Source organism: Stylophora pistillata, chromosome 2 (genome assembly GCF_964205215.1).
Source record: "Stylophora pistillata chromosome 2, jaStyPist1.2, whole genome shotgun sequence".
Classification (NCBI taxonomy): Eukaryota; Metazoa; Cnidaria; class Anthozoa; order Scleractinia; family Pocilloporidae; genus Stylophora; species Stylophora pistillata.
The window spans coordinates 50,967,378-50,987,297 of NC_142520.1; the positions used below are offsets into that span (position 1 = coordinate 50,967,378).

At 39.7% G+C, this 19,920-nt stretch overlaps 2 protein-coding genes across 6 annotated transcripts in view; both read left to right on the forward strand.

Annotated features, from left to right (window-relative positions):
• LOC111328621 (cadherin-23-like) overlaps positions 1-14,779 on the forward strand; it is a 50,492-nt gene extending 35,713 nt beyond the window's left edge. For 4 of the 5 annotated variants that reach the window (XM_088748350.1, XM_088748349.1, XM_088748347.1 and 1 more), the window contains 22 exons: positions 91-536; positions 2,947-3,142; positions 3,731-3,939; positions 4,640-4,825; positions 5,787-5,891; positions 6,285-6,393; positions 6,735-6,802; positions 6,933-6,986; positions 7,077-7,167; positions 7,408-7,494; positions 7,724-7,770; positions 8,224-8,436; positions 8,664-8,752; positions 8,966-9,052; positions 9,786-9,854; positions 9,950-10,016; positions 10,832-10,956; positions 11,523-11,566; positions 11,896-11,962; positions 12,719-12,787; positions 13,337-13,409; positions 14,299-14,779. In XM_088748350.1, coding sequence (XP_088604476.1) covers positions 91-536; positions 2,947-3,142; positions 3,731-3,939; positions 4,640-4,825; positions 5,787-5,891; positions 6,285-6,393; positions 6,735-6,802; positions 6,933-6,986; positions 7,077-7,167; positions 7,408-7,494; positions 7,724-7,770; positions 8,224-8,436; positions 8,664-8,752; positions 8,966-9,052; positions 9,786-9,854; positions 9,950-10,016; positions 10,832-10,956; positions 11,523-11,566; positions 11,896-11,962; positions 12,719-12,787; positions 13,337-13,409; positions 14,299-14,475 — 2,678 coding nt within the window. In that variant the 3' untranslated portion in view covers positions 14,476-14,779. Of the gene's footprint in view, positions 1-90; positions 537-2,946; positions 3,143-3,730; positions 3,940-4,639; positions 4,826-5,786; positions 5,892-6,284; positions 6,394-6,734; positions 6,803-6,932; positions 6,987-7,076; positions 7,168-7,407; positions 7,495-7,723; positions 7,771-8,223; positions 8,437-8,663; positions 8,753-8,965; positions 9,053-9,785; positions 9,855-9,949; positions 10,017-10,831; positions 10,957-11,522; positions 11,567-11,895; positions 11,963-12,718; positions 12,788-13,336; positions 13,457-14,298 lie in introns of all 5 variants that reach the window. The other variant, XM_088748352.1, reaches the window with a different exon arrangement.
• Positions 14,780-15,211: 432 nt separating this feature from the next.
• On the forward strand, positions 15,212-18,688 carry LOC148740168 (histamine H2 receptor-like). Its single transcript, XM_088748355.1, has one exon. It carries the CDS (start codon positions 16,035-16,037, stop codon positions 17,127-17,129), a length of 1,095 nt encoding a protein of 364 aa, XP_088604481.1. The 5' UTR covers positions 15,212-16,034; the 3' UTR covers positions 17,130-18,688.
• Positions 18,689-19,920: the final 1,232 nt, after the last annotated feature.

A 19,920-nucleotide genomic window follows, 5' to 3' on the forward strand; every position in this document is an offset into this window, starting at 1 on the left:
ATTTAGAGCCCTAAACCCTCGGGTTCTGTTGTTTTATGCCCTGCTTCTGAGCTCCGGGAAACTCACATCTCTTCGTCTCTTTTTTTGCAGCCATTACTGGTGTCATCACCTTAAGACAAAAACTTGACCACGAAACCAAGGCCTTCTACAACATTACCATCGCAGCACAAGACTTGGGTAGCCCTGCCCTTTCTGGTTACACTAATCTCCTCGTAACCGTTAGTGACGTAGATGACAACGCGCCGGTCTTTCACAAAAATGGATACACCGCAAGCATATTAGAAAATGCCACCGCGGGCACATTTGTCGCCCAAGTAAACGCCTCAGATATCGACGCTGACGAGGCGCACAAGACCATATATTATCGGATCGAAGGAGGAAATGAACAGAGAAATTTCGTCATCGGCGAGTTAAATGGCACCATGTTCCTCAATTGGACTGGAAAAGGTCTTGATCGCGAGAAAGTTTCATCGTACACTCTAACTGTAGCCGCCATCAGCAGAGTAAACAACACAGAGCAAAAATCAACAGTCCTTGTAAGTACAAACAGCTTTATTGTGTGTGTGTGTTTTTCGTTTGCTTTTTGAACATAGAGTCATGTACAACATTTCTTCGCAGCCAATCCTATTCTGTTGTGGTTATCTGGTATAATGCCGAAAGATTTAATTTAACGAATTCCTAACATGCAAAGGTTTTCGATGTGAGCAGAATTCACGAAACTAAATTGGTTATTTGCAAATCCTTTGGTGGAGATTTTTCAGACGGTTAGGGTACCATTGCTTATATACAATACTAATTAACATAACTGATTTGGTGCGAAAAGTGTCACGTCAGCTGTTGCGTAGGAGGGCTTTGTTTCTGTGTCGGCAGGAAGAGACGAGTTCGTTACGCTTGTTGAATGTAGATAGGTCGGGTCGGCAGATGATCAGGAATTTCTCTTTAAGGCATAGGTTGCATTGTTTGCTTGAGCTTTTGTAGGGTAGGTGTGAAGATAGAATGCGCCAGGTGATGGCCGATGTTGTTGTCTTTAAGTGTTCAGATGTGTTTACTGAGTTCGGTAGAATTGCGGTGCTTTGCGTGTCGGAACGATTAGGTGTGGATGCCGTAGCGGGTCTTGAAGTCGTTTGCAGTGAGTCCGATGTATGAATCCGTCGAGTTATTGTCTTTACGTGTGATGGTAGCTTGGTAGACAACAGATTGTTGCAGGCAGTTTCCATCTAATGGCCATGAGTTTTTCTGTCGGCAGTTGCATTTCTTGTTATTGTTAGCGGTAGAGTCAGCGTATGCGTCGGCAGCATTAGTCTTTACGTGGGAAGTCAGGATTCTTTTGTTGTGGTTGCCAATGATTTGTTTTGTATTGTTCGTGCAGCTGTAACTGATCCTGATTGTGTTTTTGTTGAAGATTTTGCGAAGCTTATGGTCTTTAGGTAAGTGTTTATCTATCAGCGCGAGGAATTAATGCCCGATGTTAGTGCTGGTGTTCTTGCTGAAAGGTGGGTTCGAACCAGAGGATGTTGTTGCGTTGGTTCTTGCGCCTTTGCGTGTGCGTTGGTTCATAGTGAAGTGTGTAGCTGTATCCACTGTCGTCTAGTGCTTTCTGCTAGGCGGGAGCTCCTTGGTCATAGGAGGCTTTGTCGGATGAGAGAGCTGATAAGCGTCTGTTGATACCGGCGGGGAAGTTTTTTGTGGTGATCGGTGGGTGGTTGCTCTCGTGGTGGACGTATTGCAGTGTGGTTTTAGGCTTTGTGTATGGTTGGTGCGTGTTTTGGCTGAGGTTAAATGTGACGTCCAGGAAGTTGATTACTTGTTTGTTGGCTTCTATGGTGATACGGAGTCCGTTGGCGTTAAAGATGCTGCATATTTAAGGAATTTAGGAATTCAATTTGTTCGCCACGGAAATGGCAGGAGAAAGGAACAAAACTTTCGTCCCAATTGATACCTAACCCCTTAAACCCACCTATCCCACCCCAGGAGAGGACATCCATCACATAGTAATCTCTGTGTGGGTAATTAACGTCTCCTACCCCTAACCCTGCAGGAGACGGGACCTCCATTTATTCGTCCTTATCCGAGAAGGCTAGAATATCTAACCATTTCTTGATGTTATAGAAAGGTAGCAAATTCTTCTCAATTATTTTAAAACCTTGAGTGTTGGTCCGACCGGGGCTCGAACCCTCGACCTCCTGCACAACAGTCCAGCGCACTATCCATTGGGCTAACTGATGTTTTCAGTGTCTCTAGGTGTGGCGTCAGTGGTGGCAAGTCCGACGTCTTGGTATAGTCCAACATTTATGTTAAGATTCTGTAGCTGGGAGAGGAGGAAGTTTCCGACAAGTTCACAGGTTTCAGCGCCGCCGTAGCTGTCCATAGTTACGTCAAATGTAGTGTCATCTTTTTTTGCCAGGTTTGCTGTTTGTGGGTTAAAATTAAGCTTTTGGCGTGAATTATAATGTTCCTTTCGTGGGCGGTGGTACTGTGAAAATTGGATGCGAGGTCTAGTGCTTTGTTCAGGAGGGCTAGGCTTATGGATGGGTAGAATTCTTCTATGTCTAAGCAGATGAAGGTGGACGGTTGTGTTTGTTGCTTGTAGATCGAAACCAGTTGATGACGGCTGAGGTGTTTTTCCATTGGTTGAGGTTGCTTTTTTACGCGATGTTGGTGTTGATGAGGTCGAGGATCTTTTTGCTCACTTTGACTATTTCGGATTATATATAATGCTGACGTCCGATCTCAACCTGAGTAACACTGTAGACCTTCACAATTCAGCCTATGCTGCTATTAAGGTATCGAATCATTCACTTTCACTTTCACTTTCACTATAAGTAAATGTTCCTTATCTTTTGCTGATCATTTTATTTCTTACCAAAAGTTTAGCTGTACATGTCCACCCTCACTTCAGTTATTGCAATGTTCTTTCACATTGCTATTGTGTTTTCTCATTTCCAGCTGATTGTCACGATTCTTGATGTCAATGACGTCACTCCAAAGTTTGATACAAAGTACTACATCAAGTCAGTGCGAGAGGACATTGAGAAGCTGAGTTCATCCGATGACAAGCGAATCTTGACGGTTTCTGCAAAAGACGATGACGTGGGCGACAACGCTAAAATATTTTACAGCATTACTAAAGGAAATGAAGAAGGTTTGTGGGGCTGTGGAGCGGTTTACAATGATAGGACGTATGTTGAGGTAGCTTGAACAATTAAAGCTCACTTCTTCAAGTTTGTCATTTGGAGTCGCTTCCATCTATTCCACTTCTAACCATCCTTGCCCTTTTTTGTCATTCCTTTCATTGAAGTACTTTAATATGACATCAAACTAGATTATGAACCTCCTATTAACCGAGTTCTGGGGCCGTGCTGTAAGTTACGGACCGACTAACTTATCTCGGATTTATAGCCCAAGTGCGACGCGTATAGGCTAAGAATCCCGAGCCAAAAAAACCAGGTTCCATAACTTACGGGACGGACTGGGAAAACTAGGTTAGTGAGATGTTTGATAAATCTCTGGGTTCAAATAGAAGGGGAATATTAATGCAAACAAACTTTTTCATTGGCTGTGCAGAGAGACATGGTCAAGGAAAAACTCGATGATTTTGACGCGGTATTAACGCATGTGCTGTTTGGCAATAAGAATCTGACTTGAAATTTTTAGAAAATTGACATACTCACAATTAAGTACACACCAAGCAACGGAATCTCGATGGCTACTATTTTTTTTCCTTTGTTAGGAGTTTTTACGCTAAATAACGTTACCGGCGAGTTGCTGAAGGCCAGGGCACTTGATCGTGAAGTAAAAGACTTTTATAGCCTTTTGGTGACAGCCGCTGATCACGGACAGCCGCCGCTCTTCAACCAAACCACGATAAACATCACCATCGATGACGTCAATGACCAAACCCCCATGATACATACGCAAGCATTTTTCTCAGTGCTTGAGGTATATTTAAACGTCTTGTTTCAAGTACTATATATGTAAAACGCATCCCACGTATGTCCATATATTACATTTCAAACAGCCAGAAAATAGCGCAATTGGAAGCTGATCTCTGCTTTTAGTTTCTATAAGTGTGATGCAATTCTGGCTTTATTCTCGAGGGGCAAATAAACGTAAAAGATCGTTCAAATCAAGCTGATATACGAGGTGATTTATGAGATGCGTTGGTTAAAGATTTTTGCGCCACACCTGATATGAGCTGCTTGGAGTTGGGGAAGAGGGATAAGATAACCCTGCTTAAAATTTATATTCCGCTCAGGAAGAAGGAAAGCACTCCAAGCCCTTTCATACCGAGGGAACTGGGTCTAGTCTCCAAGAGGATAGCCCTTCAGGGCTCGAAAGCTGTCTTTTTTTTTTTCAATCTTGTTAATCTAATAAGCCTTTGTCTAAATCGACCATTTTCTGAGGTGTGGTGGAACAGGCTGCTGAAAAACAGACCAACTGACAAAAACCGCCCGTTTGTCCGTCTAACAGACGGACCAAAAACAATTAATTAACAACCTGGTAGTCAATGAACACACCACTAACCAACCCGCTGACCGGCTACTTTATTTATTGACAGAATCATATAAGACGCACCAAGAAACCCAAAACCGTACCTCCCATTGACTGTAACAGTTTAAACAAATTTTTGTCTCTTCAGAATGCAACAGTTGGTACACTCATCACAACAATTAATGCAACGGACAGAGACAAAGATGTAAACGCTCAGATCAAGTTCACCATCATAAGTGGGAACGATGACGAGAGGTTCAAACTGAATGAAACTAACGGTGAACTTCGGACAGCAAAGAGTCTTGATTACGATCAAGAAACGAATTCCTACAAGGTAAGGATGTATTATCATTTCTGTTTAACATTGACATAAGTGGCCGAAGTTTGGTTAGGACACTGGTGGCCAAGTTTGGATATTGGATACTAGTGCCCAGTTTATGGATTCTGGACGCTAGTAGTAGATTTGGGGTTCTGGACACTAGCGGCCGATTTGGGGTTTTGGACACTAGTGGCGGATTTAGGTTTTTGGACGCTAGTGGCCGATGTTGGACAAGATATTTCTGCAAGGAAAACTTTTGTCAGTTTTACATACATACATACGTTAGTTGACCACTCCCCATGGGGGCTTTTCAGGGCTAATTCCCACCCATCCCACCCCAAGGGAGGACGTCCACAACACAGTATTCTCGTGCGTGGGAAATTAACGTCCCCTACCCCTAACCCTGCAGGAGACGGGGCCTACAGTTTATTCGTCCTTATCCGAGAACACTAGAATATCTATCCATTTCTTGATTAAAGAAAGGTAGCAAATTCTCCTCAGTTATTTTAAGACCATGAGTATCGGTCCGGCTGGGGCTCAAACCCTCGACCTCCCGCACAACACAATCTGGCGCTCTAACCAATTGAGCTAACCGGAAGTTTTAAATTGCGCAGAAATCTTGAAATGATTGTTAGACGATTATCGCTTTCTGCTGTCTTCTGTGTTGTCACGGAAAGAGCTCAAAACATGTGTTAGTGGCTCTAAGCCAGAAACCACAAAGGACAGAACTCGTGTGTATATCAAGTGCGATCGTTGAACTTCTCATTAAGATGCTCCAAAAAACAATTAGAAGCTAAGCATCGGGAAACCTAGGGTCCAAATTGGGTCAAGATTGGAATTCTGTTGTTACACTTACTCACTCACTCATCTCGACAAGTATTGCAGGTTTATCTCCCATAGGAGGTGGTAGCTACAAAAACAAAAGAAAGAGGTTTTAGCAAAAAAATTATCTTGACTTTCTACGTTGTTTCTTCAGCTCACAATTGAAGCTAAAGATCTCGGAAGTCCTCCTCGTTCAAGCGTAAAAACCATAACCATTGTGTTAGAGAATATTGATGATAACCTTCCAGAGTTTGTCAAGGTATGGGACCATGCTTGATTTTAAAATTATGACAGTTTTGAGTGTTATGAATTTATCCGTAGTTTTTGTTGTTGGCTGTTTGTTTGGTTTCATTACGTTTTGCATTAAAATATTTACGTAATTCGACGTCTGCTTAGGAGATATTGTCTAGAAGTTTTTTCTAGGTTCTTTGGGAACCTATTCCTAATACTAGGCAAAGATTGTTTTTCAAGTGCCTCGATTTCCTCTCATGGCTTTTGCGCCCTAAAATGCTGATTTCAAACAAATATTTGTTTCGATTCTGAAGCCTGTCAGATTTCAAATAAAAAAAGATCTCTACAAGGAAAATTTTGACTTGTTGTTTAATTGGTTAAAAAAATGCTTAAAATTATTTTTTTTTTCGTTTATGTTCAGCGTCAAGTCACGTTATCAGTTGGCGAAAACCTCCCAGCGGGAGCTGTAGTTGGAACAATAGCAGCTTTTGATGCAGATCAGGCTGGGCTCATATACTACTACATACAAAGTACATGAAGATGAAGTTGCTCCTCTTTATTTCCATACATCTATTCAATTCCTCATTCCATTGAATTATTTTCATTGGTTTGTTGATGTTCGCATATACAGAAATGAGGCAAATATTTCTCTTCTTGCAGCAGGTTCCTGTAATGCAAAGTTGACATGATACTTTGAATTATTTTCTACGTCTTATAAGGAAAACAAATAATTACATTGGCACAGATGAGAAAATAGATAAGATCTCGACGCGTGTTTAGCTCATGCTTTTCACACTCCGACACCAAAGAGAGATTTATCTCACACAGTATATTAATTTATTCATTTGGATCGCTATTATAATCTTTGCAGGTGGAGACAGTGGAGCCATGTTCACTCTAAATGAGACGACTGGAGTGCTGCGCACAACTCGACAAGCCGTGAGTGCTGTTAAAATATCTGACTTTGAAAAATATTAATTTTTAACTGGATTGTTTTAATTGATCGCCGAAGCCGATTTGTAGGTCATGAATAACAAATCATGCTTACAGTTCGATTTGATTTTGACAGGATCGGGAGGACAAAGCGAAGTTCTTCCTTTACATAAAATCCTCGAATGTAAAGGTTCGTTCACAACACTTATGATGTACAACTATTCACAGTTGGTAACCCTTGCACGAAAAACTAAGTCCAGTGTTGTCTTTTCCGCTTTAGCTCGACCCAGTCTCCCTGCAGCCGAGAAATAGAAGAGCGGCCCCGGATACTAGTTCGAATCAAACTAACACGACTCAAGCACCATTACCAGGTAATCAAGTTTAACCATTTCTTAATATGTTTGTTGTTTTGATTTGCTTTTCTTTTTATTTGGCAAGGAAATATTTCCACACAACCCCATATATCAATTATGTATTCCATTTCATAAAGACTAAAAATAAGGTTTTTTTGCAACACTCTGTGCATAATTAATATATGTGGTTATACGGAAATCTTGCCTTTGGCACTTTTAACACCTTCAGATCTCTCAATATATAATATTTTTTAACAGATGACAAAGGCGTACAGCTGGTGATTGTGGAAATCGCGGATCAAAATGATAATGGTCCTCGCTTTACCGAGAAACTTTACACCGGAGGTAGAATTTAACATTATTTTAGATTTGAAGAAAAACAATACTTTCGTACGAAAGCCGAGGAGGGACTTCTGACTTCCGAGTTCCGACCACCAGCCTCCGACTTTCGACCTTCGATGATCGACTCCCGCCCTCTCGGCTTTCGCACTTTTGCCTTCGAAGACTAAGTTTCCTAAAATTAATTAGACTACCTTTATGACATTCATTCACTATCGTTTTTCATTGGTTCTAGGAGTTTCTGAAGATGCTAAACATGGAAGCAACATAATACAAGTTTTTGTAAGTTACTCTTTGAAGTGCGATCGCAATTAACCACCCTGAGGGGAAATTTAACTCTAATTTGCCGATGGAAAGGTCAAGGAGAAGATTTCTTTTCACTTCGTGCAGTACTACTCAAAGTTGCCACCACAAAACTAGATTCAGAATCAGTTTGAACAGCAAAGAATAATTATAGAATCTTTAAAAACTAATTACTACGATTTCAGTACCAATACTGCTTTCGTTTCGGCAATTGCTTAGGCTAGCATTCAACATTCTGAGCACAGTTCTAAGGAGTGTACTTTTTGAAGGTCTTCTCTTACGCATTCGTCTGAATGGTTGCAAAATGGCGTTAAACTGAATGGTTGTCAGGGATTTGGAGGGCTAAATTATAAATGGCGCATCCGTCGCAAAATAATCAGTACAACAAGGATAACTCAATTTTTTACCTTTCATAAATGTTTGCGTTCTCAGGCCGTAGACTCTGACGAAGGAAACAATAGCCGTATATCCTACGAACTTTTGCAAACAAAGGATAGTGAGGAATTCAGTATGGATCGAGAAACTGGCTGGATCAAAGCAAAGGCGTCATACGCGGGAAAGTTTGGGATCCAGTTTGTTCTTAACGTCATTGCTAAGGACAGATTTGGGGAAGAGCCGTATTTCAACGATACTGCTGAAGTCAAGGTAATTTTATTTGAAAGGAATTTTTTGATCAAGTGTCGCAGGACCAAAAAAAGGAAATTACAGCAGGCCATCAACTGAGACGTCAAAATAAATACCTGTTAACTGCTTTAACGGCGGTAAATCGCGAGGCTAAAGCTGAGTCTGATGAAGTGATGCGAGTTCCTAGACCAACCAGCATAGGTTGCTGTCTTTAAATAATTGAATAATGTTCTTTCCTTGAATTTTAGATTTATGTACTCACGGATATTCAACGAGCTGTGATAATAACAGGACGACCGCCTGAATACGTTCGAAAATATCAAGCAGACTTAAAAAGGTACAAGAAATATGAATGATGTAATTTTGGCACAGAGCTGTCATATGCTATAGATAGCTGTCAATCGATACAAAGCGTCAAATTAAAAAAAACCTGGAACATTCTAGATTTGTTTAGTACTGAGGTAAATGTAAATCTTGTTTTTTTTTTTTCTGTATATTTATACTCGGTAGCCTGACTTATTTTTCTCTTCTTTGTGCTGTGTTATCTTAGAGTACTGGAGAATATCACCGGTTACATAATAAACATAGATGACATTAACTATTACAAGGATAAAGATGGGAATTACGATCGCGAAAGGTAAGTCAACATTTGGACATCTAAGATGATTACATGAGCTTCAGTTTGCCAAAGGTTGCTATGAGGGATAGAGATGGTGCATATATATATATATATATAACTGCAGACAGTGCACACTGTTTCGACCTATGTGGGTCTCATCAGTGCAGTGCAGACACTGGGCCAAGCTCTGGAATAAACCATTGCCTGGGCGCTACACTTGTGGGATCAAGTGCAGGCATGTTGCCATGCGAGAGTGCTCAAATCACAACTAAGGTGATGAGCTTCGCCCGAAGGCTAAGTGCATGGCAACCCCAGTGTAGAGTGCTCAATCGCAAGGTAGCCAAAAGGCAAAGCCAAGCGAGAGCTATCTCGCTTGGCTTATAGATATATATCTTATTAACCAAGCGCGAGGGTCGTACTGGGAGAATATCGGCCCGAGGTCTTGACAGTACGGACCGAGTGCAGCGAGGTCCGTACAAAAAAGACCGAGGGCCGACATTCTTCCCATACGGTCCCGAGCAGGCTTGGTTAATAAGAGATTTATTATACGACTGAAGTTCAAAGGGACACAAGTGCGGTATCATTCGGGACCATTCGGGACAGTGCCCGGTCCAATACTGAGAGAATATTGACCGGTAATAGAGCATTTTGATTGGTTGATTTTAGTTATTGGCCCTCTGACTGCCCGAGTCGTGTAATAATTCCATATATTAAGATTCTTCAAATTCACTTTTTATCATTATTATTTTAGGACAGCGGTTCTCTTCCATGCTGTGGATCCCACAACCAACAAAGTTGTTGACAAAGAAATTGTCATTGAGTAAGAAATAGAACACGTATATGAATTTCTTGATTTTTTTTCCAAAAATCAGTCCGCTGGATTTTATTTATTTCCTTTTATTTTTTTCCTCTTAGCAAAATAGACAACAACTATCATAAGCATCTTGGATTCTTCAACGAATGGAAAATCAAAGAAGTAAAGGTAGGCTGGGTTATGCTAATTACATATTTAACAGCAGCGTAAACCAACTTGACAATGAAACTTTCCCTAACACGAGCTAGAAGCTCGATATGATTTGATACGGAAAAATTGCATACATCTCTTGCGTTTTATTCTGTGACGTCACAAGGGAGCGGCGAGGATTCTTAGCTGTGTTCAAAATGGCGTCGTCCATCGCTGCACTTCAGCGTGTTAACGACAATTTTCGAATGATTAGATTATCTCCTAAAATCACAAAAGGCATCGTGTGGTTTTTGGAACTAATACCTTTTCTTTAACCACCACGTTGTAGAATTTATCCGTTGGTAATCACCATTTAATGAAGTTAATCAATGATAAAGCACTTTGGAAAAAAAATTACTGGTTATATCAACTAAGTTGAAATAGTAAATTGACCACTGTAACGAATAAAAAAGCTGACGTTTCGAGCGTTAGCCCTTCGTCAGAGCGAATGGAGGAATTGTGGATTGTATGTGGTTTTATATGCAGAAAGCGGAGCTACGCCATTGGTTGGAACGTGGCGACGAGAAAAACACGAATAAATTAGAGGAATGAAAAGCGTCCGTTGATCCCTGTGGGATTTAGACAGCGGATTTGAAAGATTAACTTTTGTTCAAGAGTTTTGCGACTTTCCGTGTTGCCTAAATGTAAGCAAAGACCGCAGATTGCCATATGTTGTTTAGAATGATTAGGTAAATTAAAGTGTCTATTGACTGGTTTAGATGCGTCCTTGTCATTCTTTTCCACGTCGCGAAAGTGTTCTCGGGAAAAAAATGTATGTTTGGATTTTTCTCCAGGCCCACGTTGAAGACCAGAAAGATGACGAATTTCCCACAGTGCTCGCTGTAGTCATTGGTCTTGGAATTCTCCTTTTCATAATCATTTTGATATTTTGTTGCGTGGTTTTCCAGCTCAGGAAGAGGTATTTAATATTCTTTTGACATCAATCTGCAGCTTTTATGTACCTATGCTCGATGCGTTTTTCATTATAGCTTTTAAAAATAACTAAAAAACAAAAACAAAACAAACGCCACGGTCAAGACAAACAAGAAGAGAATGCTTTACGCGGCAATAAATTACATTTCTTGCCCGATTAAAGTTTACCGCTTAGCCTCGATCCGATGTACTCGACCCAGTCTCTCTGGTTGACGTTCAGACAGTGCTCATTTGCCATTGAATGCAGATTCTAAATAGCAATAAAATTATGAGCTGGGGATTTCTATCGTGTGTTCGTTGATGAAGGCGTAGCTTAAATGAACGAGAGGAAATAATCTAATTATATAAGAGCAAGTCTTCCAATCCAGCAAACTGGATGTTATTCTACGTGGTCAACCTCTTCTCCTTATGAAATATTGAAGCTTTATAGAGATAAAGGAGAACGAAATTCTAGGGCATGGAATAGCTCTCATGTCCTATGAATACAGAATATGTGGACTGAAATAGAATTAAAGCATTGGCACAACGTCTTAAAATGTTTTTACATTTTAGGCAAAATAGAAAATTACGAGCAGCGACTGCAGCTAGTTATGGAGGTCAGTAATCTGGTTTCGCTATCTTCCTGTATTTAAGGATCTCTGTACACTTAATTATTAATGAAAATTGAACTATCCTATCTTCTGCGTGTTGCCTAAAACATGCGTCTTTGCCAGAGCTTATGGCAGTATTCAACCTTATAAACGCAAAATAAGCTTTATATTAACGTGAAACAGTCTCGTTGGAGAACTTTTGTTTCCTTTACGTTTATTTCTTCAATAAAACAAACATTGAAATGCACATTTAAATACAGAGGGTCTCTCTTCTACAACATGCATTATTTTCCTTTACTGTAAAGAGCAAATCACTGTATTTTATTCCTAAACAGGATCACGCTCCGTCAACAATGGAACAGTATCATCTATTCCTGCCACGAATACGCGCATCTCTGAGGGGTAAGTTAAGCAACCTCCTGGAGCTTTCCAGATATAGTCACTCCATTTTAAATTATAACATAATCAAAGTAAAACGCGCGCTCTGATTGGTCAAATTAGCGTCCCCTATCTGCCCATGCATGGGTGTACGCTGCTGACGTGAGCAAATGCAAAGACTATTTTTCCGCGCGCGCTTGTTTTTTCTGGTCGCGTAAGATTTGTTACACAAAAGGGAACTCTTTAGCTACAATGTATCAATGTTATGTTATAAAACAAATGGTAAACAACACAGCGTACACTATTGAGTTATGGATGCACTTGGGAGGCTTGCTAAGCACTCAAGAAGCTAGAGTCGCTCTCGGCTATCGCCTCGAGCGACTCTTACGCTTCTTCCGTGCTTAACAACCTCCCGCGTGAATCCATAACTCAATAGTGTACGCTGTGGTGTTTACCATTTGTTAATTGAAGTAACCTGTCCAGAAAAGACACTGGGATCATGGAAAAAAAAACTACAGTCACAAAGGGTGGTTTATATTGAACCCTTGAACAAGAAATTCATAAAAGCACCCCAGAGGGGTGGGGGGGGATCAGTTGTTACTAACACAGTATAAAGGCGGGGAGGACTATAGAAACTGATTGCCAGGGAGGAGGATGGTCAGAATACTACAAGGGGGTAGTATTCGTGGTCGAAATCTTCTAACTCCTCTCCTCCCCCCCCTTTTCGTTTTTGCTGTCGATAAATAATGACCATTCCCTAATGTTTTCGTTACATTTCAGATCAAACCCAGTCTGGGTTGACCCTTATCATAATTGGGGTATGAGGACCGAAGACGAAGACGCAGAAGTGTATGTATCGCTGCGGTGATATATTTTCTCCGTTGTAAGAAGAATTATTAAAATGCAGAAAAAAAGTTTTTAGAAGAGGGATAATTCGTCCCCCTGCTAGCTGCCTCTTCCCCCCCCCCCCCCGCTTTCCTTCCTAGAACTCAAGCAGTTCCTTTTTCGTATTTATCTTTTACCTTCGTATCCCTAGAGCAAAATGTACCATATCATGAGAAGAGAATTTATTTAGGAAACTGGGTCGAAAACATGCTAAACTTCCCTAAAAAATCATGACTAAGCAAACGAATCAGTCTTTCGTTCTTGAGCTTATCTTGCCACGTGTCGATCCAAACAAGTCAAAAAAGGGTGACAAGAACGGAAGGTTGAAAAATAATTTTAGGCGTTTAAAAGTGACTGAAACTGAGCGGCTTTACTTCGTTTCCCTCAAGCAACCTATAGGCATGGCGCTTTGGATAAGCAAAGAGCAGTAAGCAGCAGTCCTGTTTTTGTTGTAGGGGACCTATTCCCGTTTAGTCTGAGCGCATTTAACAGGTTGTCTTGTTCTCGTTGCAGACAACCATCTCCATTTTATGGAGGCACGTTCCACATAGCTGAGGACGGTCAAGAGGAGCTGTACGAGGCACAGGTATGAGTAGCGCTCCACGGCCTCAAGACCATTTCACTCTTCTGCTGGTACGACTCTGCTACTCTCTTGATTCTTTACTACTCTTTACGTCTTTATCAACGTCTCTCCCACCTGAATTGAAATGATGCTTCCGATCCATCTATCATCTTTGCTAATCTCATTTGTAACAGCTTTTATGCTGATATTTCTTCATCGTCATTGTAATCCTTAACTCATTTTTATGGCTGAAGTGCTCCTTATAGAGTCCCTTTTGAAAGAGAAGTGTTTGTTTATTAATAATCTAGACTTGAGGTATTTTTGAACTGCTTAAAGTTTACATTTGAGTTGCAAACTGAGATAATCTGAGGTTGTATTGCTGATGATGTACCACGCTTTGTGATTGGTCTGGAAAACTTACACCATCTCCTCGGCCAATCAGATGCTACACGAGAACAGTCAATAAGCGACGTTGCTAATACTTCGTCAAATTAAAATGGACGCTAGGATCGGCCGAGCCCGTACCAGGTCGCTCAAAGGGCATGTTGTTTCGCGCGGCCTCGATCTTTGTTATTGTTGTATGAGATGAAGAGCCAAAAAAGCATCGCAAATTATCTTGAAGTTGTGTGTTTGCAAACCTTATTCCGTTCCTTTTTTCAATCCCAGCGCTCATTCTGACCCTGGTATTACCAAAGTCACGTAGTGCAACCTAGTCGCGAATTTCGTTTTTCCACGCACGGGCAGTTTCATTTCTTTACCTCCTAAGGGCTCGTTGACGTAATCTTCTTTGTACTAACTGACCACTGTGCAGGACTACTCGGATTCAGGACTTCTCGGATTTTTCTAACATGTGGCCCCTCAAATCCCCCCTCAATACCACCCCTAATGTCATATCATATGATCTGCTTTACAGGAATATTCAACAGATGTACACGAGGAGGACTCTGACATCGGAAAGCCTGGGACGAGTTTTAGTGGAAGTCGGAAGAGTTCCACCTCACCCCCCTCCCCTGAGGCATATGAGTCGTCACCGATGACGGAAAGAAAATATTTTCCACATTCATCAAAATTTATTGTGACTACAGTATAATGTAATTGCATGCAAGTCCAACTTGCTATTGTAATAGTAACTACCGTTTTTATAAGTTTGTAAGATAGAAAATGTTACTGGTTTACAGTTTTTAGTTTTTATTTTCATATTTGGAAAATCGCAACTTTTCAAGAGCACTTACTTGTATGAGAGATGGGTTAGAAGGTTTACATTATACCTTAAAAAGGAGAGAATCTTATGTTTAAAGAATATAATGTACTGGATTATGCAAAGCTCAAATTCATGTCAAGCTTCTTGATGCAAAATATTTGCTACAGAAAAATAAATAATTTGAAAAGTAAAATTAGGAATGTTATAAATTAGGCACAAAAAACATACGCTTAGACTTTGATCATTCCATAAACATTCAATTTGAAACTCCCGACGTCATTCATGGCCTGATCAAGTTTGGTTCAGGCTTAATCGTGCATTAGTCCATGCGATGAGGTTCAACAGTCTTTTTGATTGTATGTACTCAATAACCGAGTGGGACGGCAGGACGGTCAACTTATTTGCTCGAGGTCACAACGTGCGGACGGAGCACAGCGAGGTTATTTCATACATTACGATCAAACTAAATAAACATTTTATAACATGATCACAAAGTGTTGAAAATTTCGAAACTTTTGTTTGAACCTAAATACTACTTACTTCCGCGCATACAAAAGGAGGGCGCGCCCTGGACAACTACTAAAAAATTTTATGGTAACAACTTCTCATTTTTTTCTTCGACTCAGAACGTACAAGAGGCCCATAATTCATCGAGACGCCCGACTCATTTTTATTTGTTTTCTTTGAAACTGAGGTTCACAATTTCAATCCACGTTCTTGGAGAGTCCTGTAAGTGCAGGGCCGGACGGTTTTTTTTTTTTTTTTTTTTTTTTTTTCAGTACAGGTCATATATACGATAAAAAGTGGTATTCAATTGATTCTGAAGTAGGGTTAGATCTGACGAGCTCAAGAGAAAAGAAAAAAAAGAAGAATGAATCAGTAGATAAACCTTAAAAAAGTGGTATATTTGTTTCTGATCAAACGCAAGCTGAAATTTCGCAAGATTTAATTGCCAATTTGAACAAAGCCGACTGAGCGAAACAAATGAGCAATTGAGTTTATCAGTAATCAAGTTCCGGTTTGTCAAAATCATTTCGGTTTTTATTGTTCTCGGACCGGAATCTTTAAAATCTAATTATTTAGCGTAAAATTACCAATATCCCAGGTTGATAATTTATGCTGTTTTTGTACCTTAGTAAATCTCACATTTTCTATGAACAGCATTTTATTTACTTTTGGAACAAAAGAAAAACGAAGGTAATTGTAGGAAAAGTTCACATTAGACATCTTGTTAAAGAAAAGCTAACAGCCTTTCGCGTGGGATATTCCAGCTGCTGGTATTAAAGGTTGGGAGGCAAAATTAGCTCAAGAACTTGTCTCACACGTTGACGACAACAAATATCGTCCCAGTTATTGACAGCAAATTTTGTCTGGTTATTCAAGTTAACAACAAATTCATCGCTGTTAATCAACAGAACATCAGCGATTTCTCTACTGATGTCGATGAGATGAATTCCACAATGAATTCTACGCAACCAATGATGCAAACCTGGCTAGAGGTAATCCAGCTCTTGAAAACTTATTATCAACTGAGCATCATATTGGGAATCTTTTTGGCTGTTCTATCCATAATAACCACTTTTGGAAATGGTCTCCTTCTCCTAGCCATCTGGAGAGATCCCTTTAGATCATTTCGCACGCCCACCACCTTTTTTATCATTGGTTTAGCAGCGGCCGATTTTCTTACAGGACTGGCAGTGTGTCCGATGCATGCATGGTTATACATATCTTCGTCCTTAGCTTATAAAAACCGCGATTCGTCCTCAATTTCGACCCTTGGAAAAGTGTCTCAAGTCGGTCAACTTCTTTCTGTGGTGACAATGAACAGTTCTTATATCATTTTGCTTCTTTTCACATGGAGTCAGTTCACGGCAATCAGCTTTCCGCACAAGCACCGCGCGCTCGTGACCAAGAAAAGAGTCCAAATAAGTGTGATCCTTACGTGGGCCTATTCTGCGATGTTTTCTTTATTCGGCATGATTCAAGCATCGAAGAAAATATTTTTTAAAATTGATCTCTATTTCAACACTACAGGCAGCCTCATCCTTCTTACTGTTGCTTATTTTTGCTTGTTCAAAGCATTTAGGCAACAAATGAGGCGCTTGCATTCATGGAAACCCAACAAGTCAACACATGGACAACAACGAAGGGGTAGAACCAGCCGAGAAAGACAGTTCATTATTGTCAACCTGTTATTACTAACTTTCATTATCGCTTGCACCATGCCATTCACTGTTATTTCTTATTTGGCTGAACACTGGGTTGTACAAACCCCATCCGTTCGAAGGGTAAAATTGGGAATTGCAATGTTATTTTCAAATGTTGTTCTTTTTCTTAAGTTTGCTCTCGATCCTCTTGTTTACGCTTGGCGGCTATCGCAGTACCGAAGAGCGCTGAAATCGATACTTTTCTGTTGTCGACAGAGATCAGAAGTGGATGACTTTCTGTCATATACCATTAACAATCACACTGCAATTTCCATCCGAAGACAGGAGTTAAGCAAGGAAGAAATAAATGCAAGAAACGGAAATCAGCCGGCATAATTCTATTCAGAGACAAACAATACACTCTGGAAGTCGCGCAATATGATATTTCCTTATCACTTCAATTTTTAAAGAATTGCGATTAATCTGAAAATCGAAAACACTTTAAATGTCTAATTTTAATTGCCGACCGCAGCGGACATTGAAGATTATCTTACCATAAAGAAATGGTTCATTTAAATATTTTCTTTACGACATTAGCTGTCATTTCGGTTAGTCATTTATTCTCGTTTCCAGACCCTTTGTTCCTTTTGGTCACTTGCGGTCGAAGAAAACAAGCGATCCAGCCACACAGGGGACGAGATGCCAGTTATCCATTCAGACCAATCGAATTTTCGAATATTCAACTTTCATTGTTTTTTTTGTATATAATGTGATTGGTTAAGAAACCCGCGAATATTCTCAACCAATGATAAGATTAGGAAGTAAAGGCGAGCTGGCTGCATTCACCCCTTGTACCCGTTCGTTTGGATTTATCTATCTGAGGTTTCATTAGCTGTTTGTTACGTTTGCCTACCTTTTGATGGTTTGTCTCAAGTATTTCAGTTTTGGTAATACAACATTGAAATCGAGAAGTGTTGTCCGTCATTTGGTCATAAGTACAGTTTAGTCAGGAGATTGGTGAATAAACGAAGCTAATCATTTAGTTCGTCAGTCATTCGTCTTCACAGTTGCAAAAGAATAATAATAATAATACAACGATTTCTTAAGTGTTTATCCATTTCATCCAATATTTGGAAAAAGAAAAAAGGAAAACATAGCAAATAAATTGTACTCAGAAAGAAAATGAACGTCAGCTAATGGTTAAGCAGCGAAAGGAATCGTTAGTGTGAGGTACGTGAACAAACAAAGGATAATCATGACAATGGACGGATCAATCATGATGGAAAGAAAGCTAAAGCAAACGAATGAAAATAAAATTATATCATACTTTCTACGTATAAGTATATGTATATGTATAATATATGTATAAGTATATATAAAATGTATAAGCGAATTAATGGGCGTTTGCCGAATTATCTAAATGAACACTTAATTTTGAATAATAAGCGGCACTCCCGCAACACTAGATATTCAAGTATTAATGCTGTTTGTCCTAAATACAAAAGAGAATCAGAGGGAGGACGCTCTTTCGCTGTTTCGGCTACAAGACTGTGGAATACGATACCTATTGAAATTAGGAAACTAGATTCTATAGCATGTTTTAAAAAGAACATGTTTGCCAAGATTTTTAAGGAACAACAATGTTTGCATCATTTTACTATTTAATAATATCTTCTTAATTGAATCTTGTCTTATTTTAAATGCTCATTTTAAATGTTTACATATTTTAGCTTACATATCTATCTGATTGTATATAGTTGTGTAATCTGTGAGGGCCACAAGTTAATTAGCCTCTGGCTATTAAGTGCTGCCCTCTTTAAATAAAGGCTTCCATTCATTCATTCACTATATAACGTTAAATTCGACTGCCTAGAGTTATGTGAAGCGTAATTAGTATTTGATTGTACCTTGAGTGATTCAGTTTATATGAGATTAAATTCTTGGCCCTAATGACATGCTCAAGTGTAGTTACAACTCTGTGTCTTTCCAAAATATTTAACAGTGGCTGTTCTGTCACTGTTCTGTTCATTTTCACTTGGTGAGAAGTTAGCAGTGTACATAAATTCTCAAAGCAACTGATGTAAGATAAATTCTGAGTAAACCCACATCACCTGCTATTTACCATCTTTTTATGTGGTGAAATTTTATACAGTAGCTAAGAAAAATACATTTCCGGATTAGGGGAAAATGAAAATGTTTTGTTCAGATGTTTTGTTCTGTCGCACTTTATGATAAATTTATCGCACTTTTAAGTAACTTCCGCCCATTGTAATAATACTTTTTTTGTTATTTCCTAATGCAACAGCTTCTCTTATTACAAATTGTAGTGGAATGGTCTATCATTACAAAGTGAGACAGCTTTTTTATTACAAAGTTCGACGGGAATAACGAAATGCGACAACTGTATATATTACAAAGAGTGAATACTTATGATGCACGATCCTCGCAGTAGAGAGCGCTATTTATGCAATAGCGAAAATCAGACCTGAAAAAAATCAGGCCTGTACGGGATTCGAACCACTGACCTCTGCGATACTAGTACAGCGCTCTACCAATTGAGATAACAAGCCAACTGGGAGCAAGCCGTTAAGTTGATTCGTAATAAACCCGTGATGATAAATCATCACGGGTTGATTTATCATCACGGGTTTATTACGTAATAAACCCGTGATGATTTATCACGGGTTTATTACGTAATGAACCCATGATGATTTATCATCACAGGTTTATTACGAATCAACTTAACGGCCTGCTCCCAGTTGGCTTGTTAGTTCAATTGGTAGAGCGCTGCACTAGTACCGCAGAGGTCAGTGGCTCGAATCCCGTACAGGCCTGATTTTTTTCAGATCTGATTTTCGCTATTGCATAAATAGCGCTCTCTACTGCGAGGATCGTGCATCATACGTATCTATAACCGCAGTTCAAAATATATGAACTTCATATATTCATTGTAAAGAGTGAATACTGTTATTCAAAGTGCGGCGATTGTCACACTTTGTACTAAACTTTGTTTAGATGGGGAGAGGGTAAGTAGACCCAATGATAGCTGTCGTTCTTGTTAATGCATATGATAATTATTATGATAATGATAATCATTATGCACAACGAATATATGAAATTCATATATCTGAACTGCGGTTATAGAAACGTATTTGTGCACGATCCTCGCAGTAAAGAGCACTATTTA

What these genes read in the sequence shown, in the direction of transcription:
- LOC148740168 (XM_088748355.1), top strand. Translation starts at nt 16,035, where the DNA reads ATGAATTCCACAATGAATTCTACGCAACCAATGATGCAAACCTGGCTA.